Source organism: Dermacentor albipictus, chromosome 5, assembly GCF_038994185.2.
Source record: "Dermacentor albipictus isolate Rhodes 1998 colony chromosome 5, USDA_Dalb.pri_finalv2, whole genome shotgun sequence".
Classification (NCBI taxonomy): Eukaryota; Metazoa; Arthropoda; class Arachnida; order Ixodida; family Ixodidae; genus Dermacentor; species Dermacentor albipictus.
Window position 1 is genome coordinate 77,395,954 of NC_091825.1, and position 24,527 is coordinate 77,420,480.

The 24,527-nt window shown below is 45.2% G+C and overlaps 1 protein-coding gene across 2 annotated transcripts; it reads left to right on the forward strand.

Annotated features, from left to right (window-relative positions):
* Positions 1 to 5,354: 5,354 nt before the first annotated feature.
* LOC139060501 (lysosomal acid lipase/cholesteryl ester hydrolase-like) lies at positions 5,355 to 23,843 on the forward strand. Of its 2 annotated transcripts, XM_070539657.1 has the most exons (7): positions 5,355 to 5,466; positions 8,338 to 8,488; positions 9,115 to 9,207; positions 12,298 to 12,438; positions 15,048 to 15,119; positions 19,843 to 19,911; positions 23,531 to 23,843. In XM_070539657.1, exons 1-7 carry the CDS (start codon positions 5,390 to 5,392, stop codon positions 23,783 to 23,785), a joined length of 858 nt encoding a protein of 285 aa, XP_070395758.1. In that variant the 5' UTR covers positions 5,355 to 5,389; the 3' UTR covers positions 23,786 to 23,843. The 2 variants fall into 2 exon arrangements, with proteins under 2 accessions (XP_070395758.1, XP_070395759.1); XM_070539658.1 differs by lacking the exon at positions 12,298 to 12,438.
* Positions 23,844 to 24,527: the final 684 nt, after the last annotated feature.

A 24,527-nucleotide genomic window follows, 5' to 3' on the forward strand; every position in this document is an offset into this window, starting at 1 on the left:
TTTCGTCATGGAGCAAGTAACCCAACAAGTTATCTGGGAAACTACCGAGGTCTTTAACAGCAGCGCGAGTTCACCCATGTACAGCCCGTATTGGCGGCACATTACAGAACTCGACGTAGTGGCACTCGTATGCAACAGCGTTGCTTTCCGTAGTTTTCACTTGCACATTTTCTTACATGCTTTACGTGAGGGGAGATTAATTTGTCCTGTAAAGGGCTCTGTGTAAAACATCGACGACTTGATTACCGATTTCCTAATACTGATGCTCATGAGCACGCATGATGTGCTACCAGTTATTTATTATCATTATCACTGGAACGTTGCACTTTACACTCCTATTACTGGTGCATTCGCGCAACCTATAGGTGCAATGCAGTTTTTTTATAAAGTTTAGGCATCGCTAAAATTCATTCTGTCTAAAATAAGTGGCACAAGTATACCATGCGGATTGTGAAGCTGCCTCATAGTTATGGCGTTTTGTCAATGCGAGACGAATATGTCAATATTTCCACAATATGGAATAACATTGTCAATATGGACGAATAACACGCTTTGTCAATGCGAGAAAAAAAAAAACGAAGTGCACCACTTTGCGTGAACGTATCGGTAACTCAAGCACGCTGTATCATCCCATTAACTTCCATATCATGCAGTGCCAACATCCTGTGCAGTCTATCCTACCCGCCATGGTATCTTACCCCCGTATTCAGAGATTCATTTTAATTTGAAGCACGTGCTTCACTTGATATAAATGACGCCTGGTGTGAACGCGCTCAAGATGCTCATTGCGTTTTCTTGAGTGCGTTCACGATGTGTATCAATTAAATCAAGTCAAACATCGGCTTCAAGTTAAGATGCATTTCTGAATACGGGGAGTTGTCATTGCGTCGCCCTGCTTAGTTCGATGTCACTGGTTCGAATACCGGACGGGGCGGCCGCATTTTTAGCGGCCGCGAAATGTAAGAAACGCTCCTTTGCAGTGAATTAGGTACGCGTTAAAGAAAAAAAACAGATGGTGAAAATTAACATGAAGTCCCCCACTGTGACATGTCTCATAATCAGATAATGTTTTTTTTTTGTTGCTCGTAAAATTGCAGAATGTAGTTCATTTTTTTGTTCACTGCCTATTCCCGTCGTCACTCCTCCCACCAGTCTACCCGCTCCTTTTATTCCCTCTTTCTCTGTCCGCGTCTACTAGCGCGAAAACCATATCGAATGGCGCAACCAACTGGCTCAAATGACAACGCTGACTCTGAGAAGAGTAGCCGGCTAGAGGACGGTTTCCCCAGACCGACTTTTGTGCGTTTCTTTTTCCTCAGAATGTTGTCCCCTATATCTCTCGCCTGCGAAATGGCGGGAACGAGATATGTTTACTGGCTGTATGCTGTACCGTTGTGCAGTGCGAGCTCGTGAAGCACTACGGCTACCCGTGCGAGGTCAGCTACGCTACCACGGACGACGGCTACGTGCTCGAAGTGGACAGGATTCGACACGGCCGCGACCACGGTGCCTCCCCGACCCGGGCCGAGGATGGAGGTGGACGTCTCCGCCACCCCGTCCTGTTCCTGCCCAGCTTCCTGGCCGCCTCGGATATGTGGTTCCTCAATTATCCCGGGCAGAGCCCAGGCAAGCCACCGTATAAGTGTCGTGGATAACGTGACTCGCTACGGGAACGCGATAGCAGTACTTTCCTAATTTTAAAGCCATTTTTTTCTCCATACTGTAGTACAGTGCGACCAAGGTTAAATTGAACACAACGCTGAGCCCGAGCGAGTTTTCATTCATTTTTTCTTTCCTCGGCCAAGCGCACAATCACCGGTCTTTGCCGCAGATTACTGGAACTGAAACGCCAATGGATTTATCCACAAAGCTCGCGAATATACTGAAACGGTTGTCTTGCCGAGAAGTCGTTCCAAGTGGATCCACCTTGCCAACTCCACGGCTATACCTTGTAAATTGTAATATGGCTCATAAGGTAATTAGTTAAAAAGTTAATTACTACAATTTTGTTAATTAGTCGAGTGCAATTCATTTTTTAAAGTATTGTTCGCCTCTTCGAGTAGACCAGCTCATGAACTAAAATTATGCAATCTGCCACAGGCAAGCTTTCAAAAATTTTGCACAGTGTTCGCTGAAACACCCGGTATAACCACCCAACGTGTTAACCCAGTGGCAATGGCGCTTCACTGCCAAGCTCGAGGACGTTAATTCCACCCCGGCCACGGCGGCGGCATTTCGCTGGGTCCGAAATGGGGAAAATATAAAGAAAGAGCAAAAAAAAACGCCCGTGCATTTAGGTGCACGTTAAATAATCACAGGTAGTCAGAACTAATCCGGATACTCTACTACGGTGCGTCTAATAATCGTGCAGTGATTTTGGTAAGTACAATCCCGAATTATAACTTGTTTTTTTTTTTTTGAAAGAAGTCGATCTTTTTTTTTTATCTAACAGCAGCACTCGCAGTCTCATGACTCGGTCATGAAACACCGCGCCGTAATGAGCGAGGAAATGAGATACTGCGGAGTAACAATCGATAAGCACGATTGCAGGGCTCATTCGCAAACATTCGCGTCAAATAAGCGGTATTGTAGTTGACTACAAATCTCACATTTCGCTCATAATTCGAATCACTCCTTAGCGTTACGTATAAGAACCAATTCTGACAAGAAAAATGCCATGATTTCTCTGGCGAGTGGCTTATCGCGAACATTAGTTACACCACGCTCTATCATGTTTCGCAGTCGTCTATATAGATAACATGCTTTACGCTATATTCTTGCAAATAAATGTCATTACCGTTTTCTAAGGCAACTTTTTTTTTACGCTACCATCAGACTATTTCTCTTCAACGGACTTTCAAACTACCGAAAACCACTGTAGAAACATGACTTTACCAGAGTAAGAATCAAAATTATGGTACAAAAATATGAATACGCAAGAACACCTGTCAACATTGTCTTGCGCCTTTGTACGTCTCCCTGTTTTTGCTTGTTTGTCTAACGCTCCAGATGCTTCTTCAGCAAGGTACCGGCAAACCTAAACTTCTCTAGTTACTTCTTTTAGGTTTAAATAGGTATTGCGCGTTTACAGAACAACACATCTTGAAGACGGTGATCTAAGCAAAGATTGTCGCCTGCTTTTGCTACGCGATAGTACTAATTCTCATCACTGGACGAAACCACTCCCACGAAATGCGCTCGCTACCCGTTGCGAGAGCAAATAAAGAAAGGGTAACGCTGAGCCGACTAACATACAGACGCTAGCTGTGTCACGGTGGGAGGAATAACGTTTTATTAAAGTTATCGTGCGAAGGTCAGCACTGTTGCACTAGACAATGTAACATTGTTTTGCTCACTTATTTGGTCGTGGCCGTTCTAACAGACGTTCCAGAGCGCGCTTTACAACAGTCCTGCTAAAGCAGTCCATGCAGGAACACACCGCAGTGACCACCTACTTTCCTGAGAATGTCACCAAATGTCTTTCGTGATATGTTTAAGGCGCTGGACAGCAACTAAGTTGGAACATCTGTTGCCAACGCAGCGGGCGGCCTAACACGCAGCACGCGCTGGACAGACAAACACACTATTACAGCGCAGACGCAGTAACTGAAGGCCAAATGCCGCAGTCCATTGTCAAAAAGAAAAAAAGCGGGCCGACAAGTGATCCAGAGTGCATAACGACAACGGAACAGCAACGACGAGAAATCAACACCATACTCGCACGTGTACACACTGATGACTGCATGGCAGACGACGCCAGGAGCAACTCACATTAAGCGTGGTGACGACTGCGCTCGATTTCACAGTATATATAGTGTGCCGAGAACATTCCGTATATACTGTTCTACAAGACAGCAGGCTCACATTCAAACAACACTCGAGCAGAGCAGGTCGGCCTACAGCGCGAAGTTGCCATCGCGTATCGAGCGCGCTGCGCGCGCTAGATACGCGATCGTTTTTATCTCTGTTACTCGTCTCTGTCCTTACTTTACTACTTTCGTGCGCTACGTAAAATCCGTCGATATGAAGCACGACCAACTCTCCCAAGCCTCTACCCTAATATACAGCTTGCGCTTGGCTGCACGAGCCTGTAATTGTGCCCGGGCTGCCGCATCAGCACGGCGTAGACGAGTTCGTTCCAGGTTCTGCTCGCGGCGTTGCCGATCGAAAGCTGCCTGCTCCTCAGGAGTACGTATGACGCCTGGCCTACCCATTTCGGAGCCAGAGAGGAACTGCTACGCGCGCGCTCGGCTGCGGCGGAGAGCAACGACGTGACTTACTGGCGCAGCTAATCCAACATCACCTAGAGAGTACAGGGCCTTTTCACTTCGATCCATGACGTCATGTTACCTGGCTCAACTGCCATAGAATCTAACGGGGACGCTCCCGAGTGGGCAACAGTTATTTTGACGTCACCACTGTCATCACGCCAGCCTTATCAATGGAAATTTCGTGCCAGGTAGCGTGACGTCAGGGATCGAAGTAAACAGGCATTGTGTTATCTAGGTGATGTTGGTTAATCGCGCGCCTCTCTTTGTCTATATATTTTTTTTGTATGTGCATGCACGTGGGGTTGCGTAGGGTGAGTTTTTGACTCACAGGCGACCTGCAGACGGACGGACGGATGGACGGACGAATCGACTAACCATATACAGCTTCGCTGTAACAACACTTTCAAAATATTTTCACTTTTTGGGGCTTATATGGCCCCCAAACAAGATTTGTAATGTATATTGCGTGCCTTTCCCTTTTACATTTCACAAACAGTGCATGTGCGTTGCCAACGTGACATGGCAGTCTTGACAGGAAGGTAGCCAGCGCAGAGTTTTCAACAAAGAGCACACAAGGAAGACAGATACCGATGGCCGTTTCGGGACAAGATAGGCGCCAAAGCGCAGAAACTTTTTCTCAGAGTGACGAAGGTTAAGTGGATTTCTTTTGAAGTTTCTCAGTCAACATTCGCATTTTATACGTCAAGTCATGCTCCGTTTGTTTCAAATTTTCATAGCCGACGCTAAATTAATGTATCTAAAGAGAGCTTTAGCGGAGTAGACCTCCACTGCAGTAGCTACGATAAGGAAATTGTTGGTTCTTTCTAATCAGTTAGAATACATATAAAATACTTTCCCCATATTGTCGCTGTTTGACTGCGGTTCGACATCTGTATGAACATCCCTGCTGCTCCTCGCGCTAGAGAAGGTAACGCGGCCTCGATGTTTTAGTAAATTTGTTGAGATTTGTGAGAAGCTTGTGTAGTCTCTCATTACCGACGCACCGGTAACTAATGTAAATGCAACCACAAGTGCTCGCACTACAGCCTTGTCACAGAAGTGTGGCCTCCGTTTTTGCAGGTTTCCTTTTCGTCGACGCCGGTTTCGACGTGTGGGCAATGAACTCGAGGGAATCGAACCCGTACTCCTACCACAAGACGCTATCAAAAGGCGACCCAGAGTACTGGCAGTGGAGGCAAGTCTAGCCTTATCGCATTTGCTGTCGATACACTATTTTACGCAGTCAAGGTTTACACAGAAAGCCGACAGTTTCCGTCTAGCGATTCGGAAGTTTACATGAAAGCACGAGAAAGCGCCGCGGACTCAGTGTATGCATTTGCTCGAGAAGGCTTTCAAGTAGAATTCTCGGTATCGCCAACCCACGGCAATGATAAATACTGTGGCGCTATAGAAATGAAAGCACTGTCGCGCCAGTCTTTTGATCATTCCAGCAGCGTGAAAACAGACACCACAACTTATTATTTAGAACGACAAAACGCAAAAAACGTTTAGTCCTTTCTTTACAAAGAGCAGTTAGCGAGGTCGGATTGGGACCAAAGTGGGTTGCTTGGGTGAGGCCATGTTGCGTCACTAACTGTGCATAGATGCGAGTGCTTCGCAACAGTTTGCGACGAGACTTGCCGTACCAAAACATGTAAGTTTTTTCTTTCTCTTCTTTTTTTTATTACTTCGACAGTACTCCACTGCTCGAAACTGGCTTCGCCTTTGCCTTGCGCCCATCCATTCGTCGCGCTGACGACGACCGTCGTCACCATCGACGACACACGACGGTCATGCCCAGCTTCGAAATTTCTCCACTGTGAAGAAAAATAAGACTTCTCCGAGATCGCCTCCACGGGGGTTCGAATAAATACAAGTGAAGCAATGGGCATGCGGGAGTCGAGCGTAACCACCGAGCTATCGCACAACAACAGTTCTGGGCAATTTGTTCTCCGCACAGACTCTGGGAGTAGTGGCACCTGCACATGCGTTTCGGGGGCCAGATGAGCAATGCTGCGGTTGACGGAGGCTACAGTATGTTTATTGCATAGAAATTGTTGTTGACAAGATTGCGGTGCTTTCTTGTTGTCGTCGTCAATGTTGTTGTTGTTTTCTTGAAAGCACGATACATACCCATTAACGGGGATTGGCCATGGTTCGTAATGGAAACAACGAAATTCATTCCTTCCTGCTAACTTAATGATCTGTATTATCTAGGTTTAAAGAGTGATAATTATAAGGACTAAAATAGTTTAAATGTGTTAATGACCACTTTTAGTAGATATGTATTGCGAACTCAGCGGCTAGAATTCGTAAACTGTAATATGTGCCTTCAGGTAAATAAATACCTAGGTAATTAGTCATTTTTATGCGAAGCATATTACGAGAGCTCAACCCAGCTCCTCAGGCGCGGCGGTGTCGCCTTCAATACCACGTGACACCATGACGTCACGACAGCGGAGAAACGGGGCTCCAACTCGCGCCGTCGCTCGCGGCGTCGCGGCGGTATATAAGCAGCTGCGCTTGCCTCTGCTAGACACTCGCGAGGTGAGATGCCTCCTGGAGACAGAGCTGCTCGTTGGAATGAGAAGCGAAGGTTGCGGCGTTCTACAGAGACTGTTTCTAGGTGGCTTTGCTACGGCGCAGCGACTACGCGCCCCGCATCGGACCCGGTGAGCGTCGAGCAACGCAGCGTTCGGCGCGACAACGAAATGTGCGCCTGAGCAAGCGCCGCACGCCTGAGCCGACGCCGACGACACCGGCTTTTCTGCGACACGAGTTCCTTAACGCTGTCGCGTTAAAATAAAGGCTAGTATGCTTCGCATCCTGGGCTTAACCTTTGCTAAGCCACAGCCAGTTTTTTTTATTAGTTGAATATGCGTTCCGATTTCTCGCGCTCTTAATGTTCGCCTCTTCGAATAATCTAGCTCAAGGTCAAGAATGGTGGTGTCTATCGTTCTTTTAGTAAAACTTAAAGATGATTACCCCTACATACTGAGGCACCTTAGCAAACACCCGATATTTCTAAAAGTAAAGCGACCTCAGCGAAATTTCGGTTTCCACACCTCCAGTAAATTTCTCAATGGGTTTTCGTGAACTTTTTGACGTCCTTTGAATTACCAGTACGCAAAAAGTATTTGAATACGGGTGGCGGAAAATAAGCAAATGAATTGTCCTGTGAAATTTTTTGCCGTAGACCGGTCGTCCGGGAGGTTCGATTTCGGCAGCGATATTGACGCCGAAACAGCACTTCAGGGACTCAGGCGCAAATTACTGAATACCATGTGGTATTCAGTACGACATGAATGGACAAATTTGCTCCTTTTACGCGATATCCACCTTTCGTTACGCTTATTACCAAACCTTACGACAGAACGGGCTCTAGAAAAATGCTCACGTCGCCTACGTATCGAATTGGTGCATATACCCCGCCTTCTATATCGGATACGCAGAAGATTCTCTTCAGACTGTGTACAATGTTGCAGCCAAGCAGTTTCTGTAAAAGTCATCCTCATCGAATGTTCCCGATTTGTTAGACGTCGAGAGACACACACACGTTCCTCGCCGGCAAAAAAAAAACGGTTATTGGACTTTGTTGATTTTCTTATAGGCAACCAGAAGTTATAAAATTGTTGTGTATGTTTTTTTTCTAGACAGTGACCTAATTATAGTTGCTTGCGAATAGTGCTATTCGTGGGACAATGTTTAGTGTACGGACTATTTCAATATGAGTAATAAGTATTCCCGCTTGTCACAGGGCGTGCGCTGACTCTATATGTATTAGATTTTTATAACTTCATGTCGATTAGCATGTATAGTGTGCTTTCTTCCCCTCCAATCAATTTCTTTATTTTTTTATCTATTAATGCATCTACAGTGCCGTTAGGACAGTACGGCATTTATTGTGAAAGCTTTTGATCATTTACATTTTTATTCTACCTATATATTATTCTTACACTTAGTGTCTTTCGTGAAGTTATTTTACTGCGATTTTTGGGACGGTTTTGGTAGTCAAGTTTATCGCACCGCCGGAGCCAATAAGCAAATGCGGCGCTTGTTGATGCAGCTTCGACGAGATTGGGCGTCATGACGTGGCGGCCGGAATCGACCACGTGCTCAACGCAACCGGCGCATCGAAAGTGACGCTGTTGTCTCTCTCCCAGGGTGTGACCATCGCTCTGGTGCTGCTTTCGACCCGGCCGGAGTACAACGACAAGGTGAGTTGTCGCCGAACTGCGACAGTCATTCACGCACTTGTATTGTGCATTTCTTCTATCTACTGCGTTTGGTGCAGCGTTAAAGCAATGCGCGTTGCGTCACGGGATGGTAATCCGAAGGTTGCGTCACGAAGGAAAGAGTGAGAGCTGGGCGAATTCAGACTGTTCACTTTGCCAGAGATATCTGTCACTTGGCACCGACGGTTGTCTACCTATTCAAATGCATGTGACAAGTGGAAGCTGTCTCATCAGGCAACCGGTGACGCGACTTGAGTCATATGTGGAGAAAATTATTTTTCTGGTGTTTGAGAACGAATGCTCTTTCGTAACTCGCGAAAGTTTAGTACAATGTTTCCATCTCTCAATCCACGCAGTGGTCGCAAACACATAGATTTATCTCTGTCGTTAGGGTGACTGTTCGGAAAGGCATCTGTGCCAATTTGGATCCTCCGACAAGGACCGATTTGCCTCCAACTGTAATGTATCCTTTATTATCAACCCGTATTTTTTTTTGTAGGATAATGATTCTTATGGATGGGTAACTTTCTTTTTTATACTGTACCGTCTATGTAACACACTGTCTCAAATCAGTCCCGTTTTACAGAATCACGTGCTTTCCTTTCTAGGTCGACATCGTTGTAGCGTATGGTCCCGTTGCAAATGTCGGCAGCATGGGGTCTCCCATGCCTTTATTGTTGAAGGTGCTCCAGCTTCTCACGGTGAGTGCTTAATGTCCTAAATATACTGCTATGACGCACCGCAGCCGTAGTATAAAGTTTCTAAATGTAATTTTGTTCTGCTATCGCCTGCCGAATTGAAGCGATAAGGTATGGCCACTTACTGGTAGTTTGAGAGACACTAAAGGAAAATAACGAGTCAAGCTAGATTAACAGATAGTTCGTCTAGAACTCTATCAAAGTTTTCTGTGGGCCAATATAGAACCCTGTTGTGCGTAAAATTGCCGCCGGAAGCTCTGCTGTTGCTCCTCAATGTTAGCCACTCACGCCGAAACGGACATAATGACGTAATATCCATGTGACCTCCATACATGTGGCTATCTGCGGATCGGCCGCCGCTGACGTCGCATGCGAAGTGCCATGGCCTACAACAGGCATTGAATTAACATTAATTGAGAAGGGTTGGCTGCACGTAATCGAAAAACTGGATGTGAATAGAAACGCTTTTTTAGGTCTCTATAAGGGGACATTGTTACACCTTGAAAAGAATGCATAAAGCTTTGTTCTGGTGTTAACTGGCCTGATTAGTCGACCGCTTTCGATATTAATATGTTCGCCATCGTATTGGCCGGTGCCAGAAAGATATATAGCGGACGATCTATTCCTTGACGTACTGCCCCTGAACCTCTGCTAACAAGCTAGCCGTGTTGAAAAGGTGCGCAGGAAGCTGACGCTTCTTTTTTTTGTGACCAGATTTCAACACTGTGTTTGTCAGGAAACTGTACTTATAGTCCACCATTGTGTGTGTGTGTGTGTGTGTGTGTGTGTGTGTGTGTGTGTGTGTGTGTGTGTGTGTGTGTGTGTGTGTGTGTGTGTGTGTGTGTGTGTGTGCGTGCGTGTGTGTGTGTGTGTGTGTGTGTGTGTGCGCGCGTGTGCGTGCGTGTGTGTGAGTGCGTGTGCGTGGGTGCGTGCGTGCGTGCGCGCGTGCGCGTGTGCGTGTGTTCAAAGTGTTATCACTGTTACACTTCAGCCTAACGCTTTATTAAGCTAGCCTTGTTTACAATACCAAATTGTATTCTACTCCCTACATGTAGATTTCTATTCCGTGTGCTTTCTTGCTCTTGGCCTGCACCAAATAGACGAGGTCGGCCTATTCTGGAGCCGATATTGAAGTACCTGCATCGCCTCAGCAATTGCATTTCTTGACGATATTTAGGATTTCATATTTGCAGTGTAGTAGTACAGATATGTGTCGGAAATACTATTTGGAACGTGATCCTTTGGTATCGCAGGATATTCCGTCATCACCTGCTTGTGCAATGGAATCTCAGTTCTCTGTTTTCGACATGCCCTGTATGTTTTACCTTAAAATTTGTAGAGGAGCTAATTGTATTTCCAAAGCCGAGATGATCGTAGACAGAACAAGACACGAAACGAAGTTTGCAAACAGGCACTTCGTTTCTTGTATTCTTCCGTGCAAATTCTGTGCTTTTCTTTTCAATAAACTGCGCAGAGCAACTTACTAGCTTTGTTGTTTATTCAGTTAGCTTTAAAGGAACTGCGTACAAACTGTCGTTCAGTACGCAGTTCTTGGAACTTTGGTTTACGTTTAGTTAAATGTCATATCTATTACATAATCCAGCTTTCTGTTCGGATATACGGACGGACAAACGCGAGCACTCGCTGCATAGTTTCTGTTGCTAGTCAGCAAAAGTGCCTTGTAGTGAACGCTTGCATCATTTCTAGATATTACAGCCAGATTAAATGTTGCAGTCTTCCAGTCCTTTTTTCATTTCGATAGTAATTATATGGACACTCCAGACGCATTACCGCCATCGTCATCGCCGTCAGCGTCACCGTGACTTTCCGCATACAGTCTAGGTACGTTAACGCCGTGGCCGCGCGCCGTGTGCTGTGAGTGAAATCATGCGAGGGTAAGCAGGGGAGGGTAGCTTGACATTGCGCGCACAACGGAGAAAGACGAGGAGGAAGCGCGCAGTCTTCCACCGCGTGTAAGGCACCGGGGGAAAGGGTACTGGTCCGGCTGCGGCTGCGTAGGGTGCGGTCGCGCGGGCCTTATCGTGAAAGCGACTGGGTACAGCCTTGGCGCCCCAAGGTCAGCGAGCTTCATGTGCGCTGTGTTTTAGCCACTTAGTTCGCGTTGAAGCGAGAGGCAGCACGAAGGTCAATGCGCTCGTTGCAGCTGCCGCTCTTCCTCAAACCAGCGTTTCGACAGCAGGTGTGTCCGCACTCATCGAGTGAGATGTGTTTACGTTTATACGTTAGATATGCGCACGTGAACACCAGCCTTGTTCATTTAGTTAGTAAGCGAAGGTTTATGAGTTTTAACGTCCGATAAAGCTACTATCGTTATTTCGTACAGCTGTCTACTAATTAGCTGTCACAATCGATGGTCTGCCTCTATGGCAAAACTGGGACTTCTTCTTTTCTTCCTTCGTCTTCACCTACTACAGGTGTTTTGAGTCTACCTTCCTATCCATCCATCCACCCGTCCATCCATCCATCCATCTATCCACCCATCTATCCATCCATCAATCTATCCATCCATCCTTCCGTCTGTCCGTCCGTCCATCCGTCCGTCCGTCCACCCACCCACTCACTTATTGCGACCCCGTCCTCCAAGTTGTTAGTCAGCTTGGGCCACTTGTTCTGTGCTCGTTTCTGGCGTTTTACGTGACGTGCATTGCGTTCCGAATGGCAGCTGAAGTTCTAAAAGGGAGCCAATTGACTCAAGATAAGCGAAAAAGAGCTCGAAGGCTTGATATTGCATTAATTTCTAATGCGACGTAACTAATAGGCTCCTAAGTGTCAGAAGGCTTTGAACTGAATGAAATTGAACTTCATTTCACTTGAATATTTAAGCTTTGCGTAAAGATGTTTGAACTCATAGGCAGAGGCTAGCTTTGGATCCAGCTGAGCATGCACACTGGGTACTTATCGGCGCACAAAGCGCTCTGATATAGTATTGCCTTATTCATCTCACATATCATTCTTCCTTCTTTAAACACCCTATAGTGTAGAAGAATGTTATTCCGCCGGTTCCAGAGAGCCAGCTGTCACGACGGGGGCGGAAAGGTGTCCTTAATGCACGTGTTTATTACATCGATGCAGCTGTTAATGGATCCTGGACAAAAAGGAAGATATGTAAACGTACATCCTGCGGTGACAGTTGGATGCCAGATTCTGGGCGGCCTTCTCTGTACCTCGTTTATCGAGTTGACGTTCTTGAGCAGTCCTTCTCAGTTCAATCAGGTGAGAATGGCGGTACTGTGCGACAAGTATTGAAAGCGGCAAGACGCAAGAAAATAATTGGGAATGCACATAAGTTGGGAACAAAAAATTGGTGGTTTTTGTTTCTGCTGTTGGTGTTGAAACATTTATATAAACAAAATAAATTATAAAATGTGTCCATCACCAAGAAATAAATAAATCATCTCCAGAAATGTTCGTTTGCTACAATTTAACGAGCTTTAGAACGGGAAGGTAGAAATAAAATTGTAAGACGGAACTAGTACAGTGCTTGTTCGCATTTATATGCCATACAATATTTTATATACAGTAACTACATCCCATGAATTATCACGGGGACCTATAGAATAATGCTGAGGACAATCTTGTAAGCGTGCGTCTTGTCTTTCAATGAGTGAAGGACAAAAATAAAGGAGGCGAATGACACATCCGACTCCTCCCCCTTGAGCATTCCTGCTAACCTTCAAAGGTCGTTTAGTAATGTAACAAAATTTTATTGTGGCCAACAACAGCATCAACGAATTCGGCAGGTTGGTGAAGTGGCATGGTGACATATAAACAGAGTAACGAAGAACTTGCACTTAATTAAGAAGTACGCGTAAGGAGCGCTGTTGCGATAATTTTGCTCCTATTCTGCTACAAAGCCGAAGTGAATCTATACTGAAGTTATTGTTCGTGCAGTTATCACTTTGCACGACTCCTACGGTGCTCTCACCTCGCTCTCAAACTACATGTCGAGGGCACCAGAAAAAGCGCAACTAGAAGGACCCAGCTGATTCAAGAACAGAAAACTGAGACGAGCATGCAATATCGCATGTAAAGTGAAACACGGGAGTTTTCCATGACTTGCATGCATAGGATATGCTCAACTACATGGCTGAACGATAGATGTATGGCATTGACTAGAACGGAAACTTTCGGGCCAGTTGGTCTTGCGTATTAGGTAAATCGGAGCGCATTAGACAACGAACGACCGTAGAACGATTTGTGTAGATAGTTTCTGCAGTCTTTCTTGTCTAATGCAGTGCGATTTGCCTACACGTATAATGCGTAGACAAAAATGTCACCGCTACATTGAAAACGACATCTTGAGATTTTTGGTACATGGGGAGAGGCGTAATTATTTTAAATAGGCGCGCAAAGAATCAAAAAGACCTGGTGAAAACATTGATGGCGAGTCTGGCGACTTTTATGAACCGATCAATTTAGGGTGCAGACGAACGAACGTGTACAGAGTAAAAAATTTGCATGATGCGGGATCTGAGAAAAAAGAAACTAAATATTTTCTGAGCCTGAGTACGCCGCCTAGATTTCAAACGCGCTAGGGGTGCTATATGTCGCGTAAGCGATCAACATAGCTGCAGTGATGTACCGTTTTAATGGGTGCAAGCTAAAACTTAATAATAATAATAATAATAATATTTGGGGTTTTACGTGCCAAAACCACTTTCTGATTATGAGGCACGCCGTAGTGGAGGACTCCGGAAATTTTGACCACCTGGGGATCTTTAACGTGCACCTAAATCTAAGCACACGGGTGTTTTCGCATTTCGCCCCCATCGAAATGCGGCCGCCGTGGCCGGGATTCCATCCCGCGACCTCATGCTCAGCAGCTCAACACCATAGCCACTGAGCAACCACGGCGGTTGGCTAAAACTTCGTGAAGATCGAATTTTATCGGGGAACCCGCATGCCGGAATTTTTTTTACACTGCCTGTACATGCAGAAATACGGACGCACGGTGCACATCATTGTTTTTCAGTCTCTTCACTTCTTTCTGCGCCATTTTAAACTCGCAGGCAACTTTCTGTGGCAATAAAGGAAATGCTGCAGGGCCCTATATAGCTTCTGCACGGGTGTTACTGCGCCAAGTAGTCCGGGGATGCTATTCTGGACATTTTCAAATACCGTCATATTGTATGATTCCGTCATCTTGTCAGCTCTGGCTGGCCCAGGGGGCTGCTACGGCCTATCTGATTGGCTCAAAATGCCGCCATTACAGAAATTGACTATTTTGGTGGAATTTGACGATGTCCAGTATAGCACCCCAGAAGAGTTTGACAGCGCTTTTGGTTTTTCGGAATCACAGTGGGGATCAGTGATAGAGACAGATACTGAATCTGCGTGGCTTCGACGTGCGGTAGTTTGTCACTTGCAACAGGGCATAAGAAAAATATCGAAAAAATGAGTCAATGTAGCATTCGATCAATCGAGCAATACGGTAAGTTGTCTTATTTTCCCGTTGTAAATAAGATGTTTATGCTTTCTCTAGCGCAGCTTAATCTAACGCGAATGAGACTTTGGGACGTCTTTCGGGAGTGCTTTTCTGCGTTCTTTGCCTGCGTAACTATCCGTTCATTGTCGCAAAATGTGCAGCGCAAGTACATAGCATCAGTTATGTTTACCAGCAGGCACATTCTTTCGCAAATTGTGCGAAGAGCATCATACTCCCTTTTGCATATCTAACTCTTCGTTCTGTGGTCTCACTACATGTCAGTCGAATGTGCTGCCTCATGATCAAAAACAGAATGCCATGAGCTGCCTATAGTTAAACTTCGTGCTAGACACTTCGGTAGGAACGAAGGTTTGTGCTAATCGGCTATCTCTTTCAGACGCGAATGCCCATGTACGGGGCCCACTACCCAATCGGCACGACCGTTCAGAACTTACACCATTACTACCAGGTAGGCAGCACTGCACTTTAGCCCACCCAGATCGGTTTAGCACCTTGCCATGGAAATTAGGCTATTGGTCATGTGCACCTTAATAACGTGATAATCGTATTCGTCCAACTTTTGTGTGCCCTGTGAAAAGCATTTGCAGGCACCGAACAGGCGTTCTCTTGCACATGTGCAGCTGTTTGTTCATTTGATTTCAAGATAGGCCTTGATAAATAATTTCACGGTAAGCAATATACAAGCGCGATGAGAAGACAATACAACTTCATGTGATCATTTACCCGAGCAAGCGTTATGACAAAACTTAAAAAATGAGTAGGCATTTTATTGGGCATTTATCGAAACAACTTTATTGAAGCTTGTCCTTTTTTTTTGTTAAAAAAGTTTTTAGATCTCACAATGCATAGTGTGTACGCCGTCTGCTGAGGGCATATTTTCTCTTTAGTCATAATTTTTCTTTTACGTAAGTCGTCCAAAATTAGAAAACATAAAGCAAAAAAAAGCATTGAGTTTGTAAGTTAGCTACGAAAGACTTTTCTGTAAATTGCATCTGTAAGGACACCTAAAACGCACTAAACAAAAACTAAAACGCACAAGAATAGAATACTTTTGAAATATACCACTAAACTGCGAGCAATACTTTTGATGAACTCTGGTAAATAATGTCGCAACTTTAACTAAGTTACATGCTAATACGCCATAATTCTCTGCTTTAGACAAATCTACATAATTTTGTTAACTGTTTTTGCTGAAATTGTATAACTGTACATATCATGCTTCAATTTTTCTTTATTTGGTGGTATTCATTCATTGAGTTCTTCGTGTAATTCAGAATCGTAAATCATATTTGAGGGTCTAATAGCCGCTAGGTTTTATATTTCCTCCATTTATTCAAATAGTATCAGTGAATGTCCCAAAAGTTTTGCGTTTCTCATGTGTGTGCATTTCTATGTTTCCGAAGCAAAACTGCTTCGGAAACATAACGGGCAAACAGAATGTTCAAGATTCGTTTCCATTAACCGGTGTCGCAAGTAGTCGAGGTTCATTTATAGTGTGTCAGCGGTACTCTTTAAAAGGCAGACTTAGAGGGGGTTGCGTGAGCTACCGATTTAGTGTAGGGGTGCTCTAGTTATGAAATTTTGGACATGAGAGGAAGCTATGGCTTATGGCCAGCTCCAATTCCGCTTATTCAAATACGTGCAAAACGCAAAAATGCTTTTTTATTGCATAAAAAAAAGAATGTTACGTTTGAAAAAGTTGCATTCTATAGTGGCTGCAGGAAGCAAGATTTTGCCTTACGGAATGGAATTGTTTAAGTAAATTCCTGAATTTCCGACGTTAAAAAATATTGAAGTATGTAGTTTATAATCTATACCTGTCTAGCAAAAGCTGACATCGCATTTCTGTAAACTACATCCCTGAGAGCATCTAAAGTGGACAAACTTGGTGCATCGATTTACAGCTTACGTGAAATTGTTACAATGTTTACGAAGGTTTTGAAAAAGACAGACTAATAAATAAGTGGCGTATGTCGGAGCGGTGTATAATGCACAAATTTTGTCCGCTTCAAATGAATTATCTGGTTCAGTTTAAATAACTGTCCTAACATCTTTCATTGCCGAGCTACAACAGTGCAAACTTGGTATTTTAGCTTTTTCAAAATTTCTCAGGGGTATTCCTAAAGAAACTGAAGACATAAATAAAAATTTTGCTTCACACGGTCCCTGAATTTGAACTTTTTCTTTCATATGCAACAAATCTGGTCAAGAATGGTGCAGTGCTTGTTGCGAAGGACGATTTCATCGTTCCCTCCTATTTATATAGGAATTCCCATGTGCTTTTTCTGCGTATATATCGCACACAACCGAGTTCTCAACGAGTTATTTGGGCACATGCAGTCTGACGTCACAATCCACCTGTTGGTCCACGTGTGTACGGCATGACTGCAGGAAAAGCTATATACACTGGTGGTTGATCCGGGAAGGCAATTAGAATCTAAGAATTGAAATATAGACGGCGCGCGTGGAAAGTGTCATGGTGTTGATTTAAAAAAAAATCTTTGGCATTGCTCATCGCAAGCAGGGCGCACTTCCGAGGATCGCAAAAATGAGTACTGTAAAAGTGCGGCTTAACCCTATTCGGTTAGGTAACTGGTAAACACTTTATCTACTAACAAACCTCTGACAAATGCTATACCTCCGTTTGGCTCTGAATTGTGTGTAACCATGGAGGAAGGAAAAAAAAGTGAGGAGAGGCCCTACCCAGTCCACGCGCTATAGGAAAAAGGTGTGGAGGTAGTCACGTGGTATGTTTCGCTGTAGTAGCCGCGTTGTCGGAGCACAGTGGCACGACACTTACGGAGCAGCACAATGGCGTGCTGCTCCGTCGGTTTCGTGCCGTCGCAGAGGCGCCGTGCGTGCAGGTTTGCGTTAGTCTCCATGTTTTTGTGCCAAGGTGTCAGCTAGACCGTTCTCTCCCCACAGTTGTTGTGGCCAGGTGGAACTCGAAGAAATAAAAAGCGTGAAACGAGCGCGCACATACAACACTGTACACCACGTATAGCGCCAGGGACCAAGGACCATGTCGGAGTATCGCTGCCGTCTTCGCCGGGTTCGTGCTAACGCGTCATCACCGACTGTGATGCAGTCGTGCAGCGTTCCGGCTTTTGACAGCGGACGAGTCAATTGTGGCTTTGTGGCACGCAAAACAATCACGCGGAAGGGTGGGAAAGAAGCGGCTGCTGCGAGCAATTAACCCTCCTTACCGCAGACACATTTTCTGCGTGCTCGAGAACCGCAGTGAAGTGGAACTTGGCGGATGCGGTGCAAGAGTGAACAAGGATCGACAGGAGAACGTACGCCGGCGCCCCCATCAAGCGGTCGATGGTCGCGCGCAGCGGGCCTGGTCAGCACGCTAGCCGCATGCATACCTGCGAACTGCTCGGCTACCGCAGAACTTTGTCGCCGTGAGGACGATACACATCAAGCCGGAGTAAGTGTATGTAAAAGTGTTCTGCTGGCCTCCTCGTCGGAGTGCTATGGCTCGTCACACCACCGCGGTGAGCGGCCGTCCCGATCTTATTCAATAAAGCAAAATGGTTCCTCAAGCCACGACCAGGAGGGCTATATGCAGGATGGCCCGAGTTGGGCAAAGCTCGGGACCCCCGCGAGCTCCGGCGATGCCCTCCGATAAATGAGCTAATGGTCTATGCCAAGACATAAATTTCAACCCTCGACTTCCGTCCAGGTTCTTTGGCTTATATAGATTCACTTTTGGGTTTTCGTCACTTGGGCGTTAGCTTGTCAACAGCCGAAAAAAGGAGTTATGAGGTCAAACGGCTGTTGCCTCCTTTCATTTGTTTACCGTTCCAGTCAGTGCACTGTCTATACATAATGCGTTACATGAAATAGAAATTTGGTATACATTTATTACGTCCTATACTGTCGTTCATAAGCATTTACACAGCGTGCAAGATGTGCATTGAATGTGCCTTAAAATAATTCGCGATTTATTACGCTTTGCGTCGTACCGCGAGGGAACGGTGGATGGACACATAATGTCCGAAAGAGGAGACACGCCCGTGACGCGCCCTCGAAAGGCGTCGACAGTCACTGTATTGCGATATTGCATTTATAACAATAAGCGGCGCTAGCACGTAACACAGCCCAGTCGTCTCTGTTTGAAAGTAGGAAGCGGCGTGCGAAGGCGCCCTTCGTCTTGCAACGCACGCCGCTTTATTTGAACGTTCTATGATTTCTTTCTCGATGGTCCTATTGTCTGCTGCTTTCGTGCCTTCCGCGCTATATATATATCTTTGTTCATTGACGCCCACCGGGCAAACTCAGCCGAGCGAGAAGCTCGGGGCGTCCGGCATTGTGCTCAAGCATGTTATCGGGAACTGCAGGTGGGCTAGCCACAGGTCGATGTTTTCCTGATGTGTGTGAAGTATGATGCCAGTCATCGCCTTTGTATTCTTGCAGTGCAGTGATGAGAGTGCGAAAATTTATTTTCACAAAAGCCGGCCGATAGAGTAGGGGACCGGCCTCACTCTCTAATCTGCGGAGTTCATTTCGAACTTTTTTTCCAAAGCTAAGGTGCAATACTCGAAAGACATGACTTTGGCAACGATACCGCCACTTCCGACGTCGGAGCTGCGGTCTCGCTCGCTCAGATTTGGAGCGCCGAGCGAGCGTCAGCCGGAGTCGCATTGTTTTCAAGGGCGCCGGCTACCAACGTGTGACGCCACTCGGCGCCGACGTCAAAGATCCGCCGAAGATTTTTTCCTCGTGGTTTGGCCTTAAAGCCAACTTCCAGCGTCACGGAGGCTTCACGGAGTGTGACATCAGCGCCCCTTCTTGGTTTTTTTCCTTCCTCCGCGCCTCTAAATAGCGAGCAGATGTAAGCTTATAAGATTGAACGATTTATTTTGGCGAGTAATCACAGGCACTTCTTTCGATTTCTTTCGTTTCTACAATTTTATGTATCTGTACATGTAGCCCCAATAACAAACCCGGATAACAATGCACTTTGAAATAACCTATGGGAGAACTTCAGGTGGCGGAAATTAATCCGGCCGCACACATTACGGCGTTCCACCCATAATGAGATGATCGTTTTGTAACAAAAAAAACTAGAGAATTTAATAATATTAATTGAATATATTGGAGATAAGCCTTACTTGGCGCTAGCTTCTAAGAGGCTACCAAATGTCAGTGAAAACTTCTTTCAGATTTATCGTGCCAATGATTTCATCATGTACGATCACGGTGTCAAAGAAAACAGACGGCGCTACTCTCAGGTAAAACTTCCAAATTCTGTTTTATTTATTTTTGTGTTATCATAAATCTGGCGATCAGCCTGCTTGGAGCAGAGTCAGGGCTAATGATTGCACGATACCAGAACTTCAACGACGCGCGGTTTCACACGTTTTTCGTTTATTACTACATAAGGCAGACCAACATGAACGAAACAAAAGGAGGAATCTCATGGACTACATGTAGATTTAGAACTCAAAAAACAAATCACCACATAAAGGTAGCATCGACGCGCACAGACAAAAGTTGTAAGTGGTGAGACATAGTAATGTGGCAACGCATGTTGAACGACAAAAAGCTGTTGGCGACACTCATTTTAAACCGGCAAAACAAAGGCATCTAAGCTCAGCCACTGTGAATAAGAAGAAACAAGAAAAATGACAATTGAAAGGCGAACCAGCGGCCTTTTGGGTGCCCAGCGTGGACCCAGGTCATACTACCTTAACTCAATACCTTGAGGCCGCGCAATGTCCACTCAGCTAGGTCCATACCAAATAACTACCACTGAACCGCAAGTGTAACAGAAACGAAGCGCATTTTGCACCATCCATCGTTGTCCTTTCGAAGAAGACCATTCCGTATTTCCTTAGTAAATTTTCTACCACAATAGCGCGCTGCGTTCACGTTGGATTCAGCCGGCGCCGTTTATTTCTTTCCGCTTGAACCACCCCTAGAAAGTCAGCCTACTTCGTTGTAACGCACTCACGTGCTCGCATCCATTTTTTCCTAAAACATGCAAAGAATGGAATAAATTGTCGCCATCGTTAGTGGCCATAACATATCTTGTCCTTTCTAGGGCCGCAATAGAAAATAAAATTAAGTGATTATGCCCTAGCAAGTCAATGTTGCAATTGTCCTTGTTTTGCATTGTAATGCCGAGTGTTGTTACCGTCCCCTTTTTTTTTTTTGCTTATGATCCTCCCATCTGTAATGTACAACTTACCTTGAGGATGTCATAACTAAATAAATAAATAAATAAATACTGAGAATAACAATTGCGAAAGCACGGAATCTTGTTTCCAAGTACTGAATGATAATAAGTTCCGTAAATGTGTTATGCTGGCATCTTGGAGACGTTGGTATGCGTGGCAGTGCCTATACTTATCCCCAATGTAGCTTCTCTGCCGATGATCGATGTTCCATTGTGTAGCTGTCAGTCAGTGGAAAATTGCGTTTGATAGAATATATATGAGGCGCAAAGAAGGGCTAACCGGAATTTCGACATTCGAGCCACTTCCAGTGGTTCGAGGGAAGAAAAAACACCCTATAAAAACAAAGAAAGAAAACGACAGTTTCCTTCCTGTCCGGTGGTATTTTATCCGTTCTTCTCCAATGTTTCTTTTTTTTTTCCTGGAGCGCTGAAAATCCTTAAACGACACGCAGTAGGAGTACGGCAAGTGCGCGTCAGGTATATAGCCATTTCAGTGTGGGAGAGGGATAAACATAATTTCTGGAAGGCTTTTAGTCCAAGTCGTCGCCAACAGAGTTTAGCCAGTTTCCGGGACTTGTTCTTAAGCCCATTTTTCAGGACCCGTTGCCGTGGTCTGTGTGGGCCAGCTATCGCAAGCTTAAGGAAAAGAGGGCGGGATGTTCGAGCAAGCTAACTGTATATGATTATGTGGCAGCGCCCTCACTGAAACAATAGCGTGCGTTCCATCAGTAACGGCTAAATTTCTATCGCCAGTAAGACAGCAACAGTTTCTAAGAAGTAATCGGCCTTTTACTGCACTACAAATCCGTGTTGCTAGCAGGCACTCTGTGATCTACACTAAGCGGTTGTTCTGATGGATAGGTGACGGGTCGCCTTCATCAGCCTGACACATCTCGACATTCCAGCTGATAGCAGTTATATAAAGAAAAAGATCACGCATGCGCGCACACACGCACGCACACATGGACCACACACACACAAAAAGAAAAAAAAGACGTCTTATGCTAGAACTGATTGATTAAAGGGATGTCAGCCAATGTGATAACAGCTATAAAAAGTATATAAACACCTCACATGTGGACCCGATTCGCCCTCAAGGTCTATTGGGCGCAGGGTCATGGTCACGGCCATAATAGAAGTACAGCTGACGATATATATCACTCTCCTTCTTAAATTACAGCCCACACAGGTCCCTTCCCTGCAACAACGTTCCATCACCGGGACCGGAAAGTTCCTAATCCGATGGGACACACTCGCACTAATCCTAAGAGGCGGACATTACTAGCAGGGGAAATTCAAACACATGTTAAACTAATTGACAAAACTTCACTAATGAACTTCATAATGAATTACATTACGGCACGTTACAATTTAGGAATTTTAACCCGTGAGTTTCCAAGGTGTCTCCACCTGGAATAAATTCCCACAGTAACATCAGCTTAAGTATACACACCATCAAATCCGCTATACAGATTCACTGTTGTTCCACTTACTTTTGTAACAAAATGCTCTGTTACCGGAACGCCCATGTATTTCGTCCGGCATTTTCGGAAACATCCCGCAACTGGTGCCATCTTGGAAATTAACTTCAAATAGAAACGTATTGTGAAATCACCGGCTACGATTCGTAAATTATGATGTGGACCGTAAAGCAATTGTTTGAGAAGTTAATTACTGAATTTTTCTGAATTACTTGAAATGTGTTTCGGTTTTTACCGCCAGTAATGTCGGCCTCTTTAAACAGTCCAGCTCACGGACAAGAATTCTGGTATATAGCTGTCACATGCGATTTTTAAAAAGTCTGTAAATCTTAAAAATTATACCGTGATTGGCCATGTGGCAACCCGTGCGGATGAAAAAAAAAGGAGGTCTTCCAGATCATAAGTGGCCACGCAAAAAAGACAAAAGTGTGTCCGTGGTAAGTGATCTCGCCATTTCTAGTGAAAGCGTACTCCAGTGGCCTACTATTATTGGAAGCAGGGAAGATTATTGCACATTCGTGCTTGTAGGATGCTTGTATTGTTCGTTTATTCTAATAAAGCATTTCAGTTACTTATGACCTTCGGGAATCGCTCTCAAAGTTAAGCATATTTGTTGATCTAACCTTCAACAAACAAACAAAAAAAAACAAGAATTACTACGCACCACTCCACTCCAAGAGTTTGATGGTAATTACCCCATGGCGAAAGAAATGAGAAGTGTTAATCATTTTTTCGGATTTGGCAGTGCTGTACATTCTTCAGGCACTTCTTTTCCACAGGTCATCGTATGCTTGCCATGCATTTACGAATAGTATATCCCGATATGTAGGGGTACCTGAGCGGGTCGGCATGGTGTAGTTTCATGAGGCTAATGTTTGTGAGCGAATGTCAACGAACACGGCGACGGGACTAGTCTGTTTATCGTGAGCGCAGTTATGTAAGTCACTTATCCACTGCGTCTCCTAATCAGTTGTATCAGTGCGGCTGTTCTTTTTGTATACACTTGCACCTAAATTCTTTTATACCTTGCACCTCACTGGCGCATCGGGCTGGGTTGTTAGTTCGCCACCACAGCTTCCTCACTAAGGGGATCGCTAAAGAGCAAGCAAAATCAGCATATAGAAATAACCTTCCTGTGCTTTCGCGTGCGGAGTGTAGTAATCCCTGCAATCCTTCCACGAATGCCTACAGGCGACGCCCCCTGCCTACCCTATGGAGCGCATCAGGACGCTCTTTGCCCTTTTCTCGTCCGAGGGAGACCGAATGGCGGACCCACGTGACGTGGACTACCTCGTTTCCAGACTGGGAGACAACGTCGTGCTCCACCACGTCGTTCCGCAACCAACCATGCGGCACCTGGACTTCGCTGTTGGATTCAATGCCACTGAATTTCTGCACAAGGTTGCCATAGATGTCATCCACAAGTACGCCGATTCGGGGTCGTGAATAGGGGTTAATTGAGCGAAATAACACTGCACGATGAAACTTTTATTCGTTAGTCGCTTATCTTATTCTTATTGCTGTCCATGTTGCACGTATACAATACGAAGACAAATCATTAAATGTCCATTTGAAAAGGCGGATGCGGAAGCCAACCTGTATTTTCTACTGGACTGCATAGTTCGACGTAATATTTCTGCGGAAACCCACAAGGGGGAAGAAATGGTTTATTAAGGGAAAATGAGACATCCACCCAATCGTAGCAGTTGCTACAGAGGAAACCCGTACAGGTTCCTCGAAAGAAAAGCCTCATAGTTGAAAAAAAATTCGCCCTAGTCTGGGACTCCAACGCGGACCACCGCCTTTCCGGGGCAGCCGCTCTACCATCTGAGCTAACCAGGTGACTAGCAGATGACAGGGCGAAGTCGAATTTGTAAACTGGAAGCAAAGGCAAGAGTTCCTATGGTTGGGTGGATGTCTCATTTTCCATTAATTGATCATTTCTCTCCACCTTGTGGGTTTCCGCAAAACTATTACGTCAGACTCTTGCCTTTGCTTCGAGTTGTTGACAACTTCTACCTCGCCCTGTCATCTTCTAGTCTCCTGCTTAGCTCAGATGGTAGAGCGGCTGCTACTGAAAGGCGGTGGTCCCGCGTTCGAGTCCGGGCCAGGATGAATTTTTCTTCAACAGCGAGGCTTTTCTTTCAAGGCACCTGTATGGGTTTCCTTTGTAGCAATTGCTGCGATT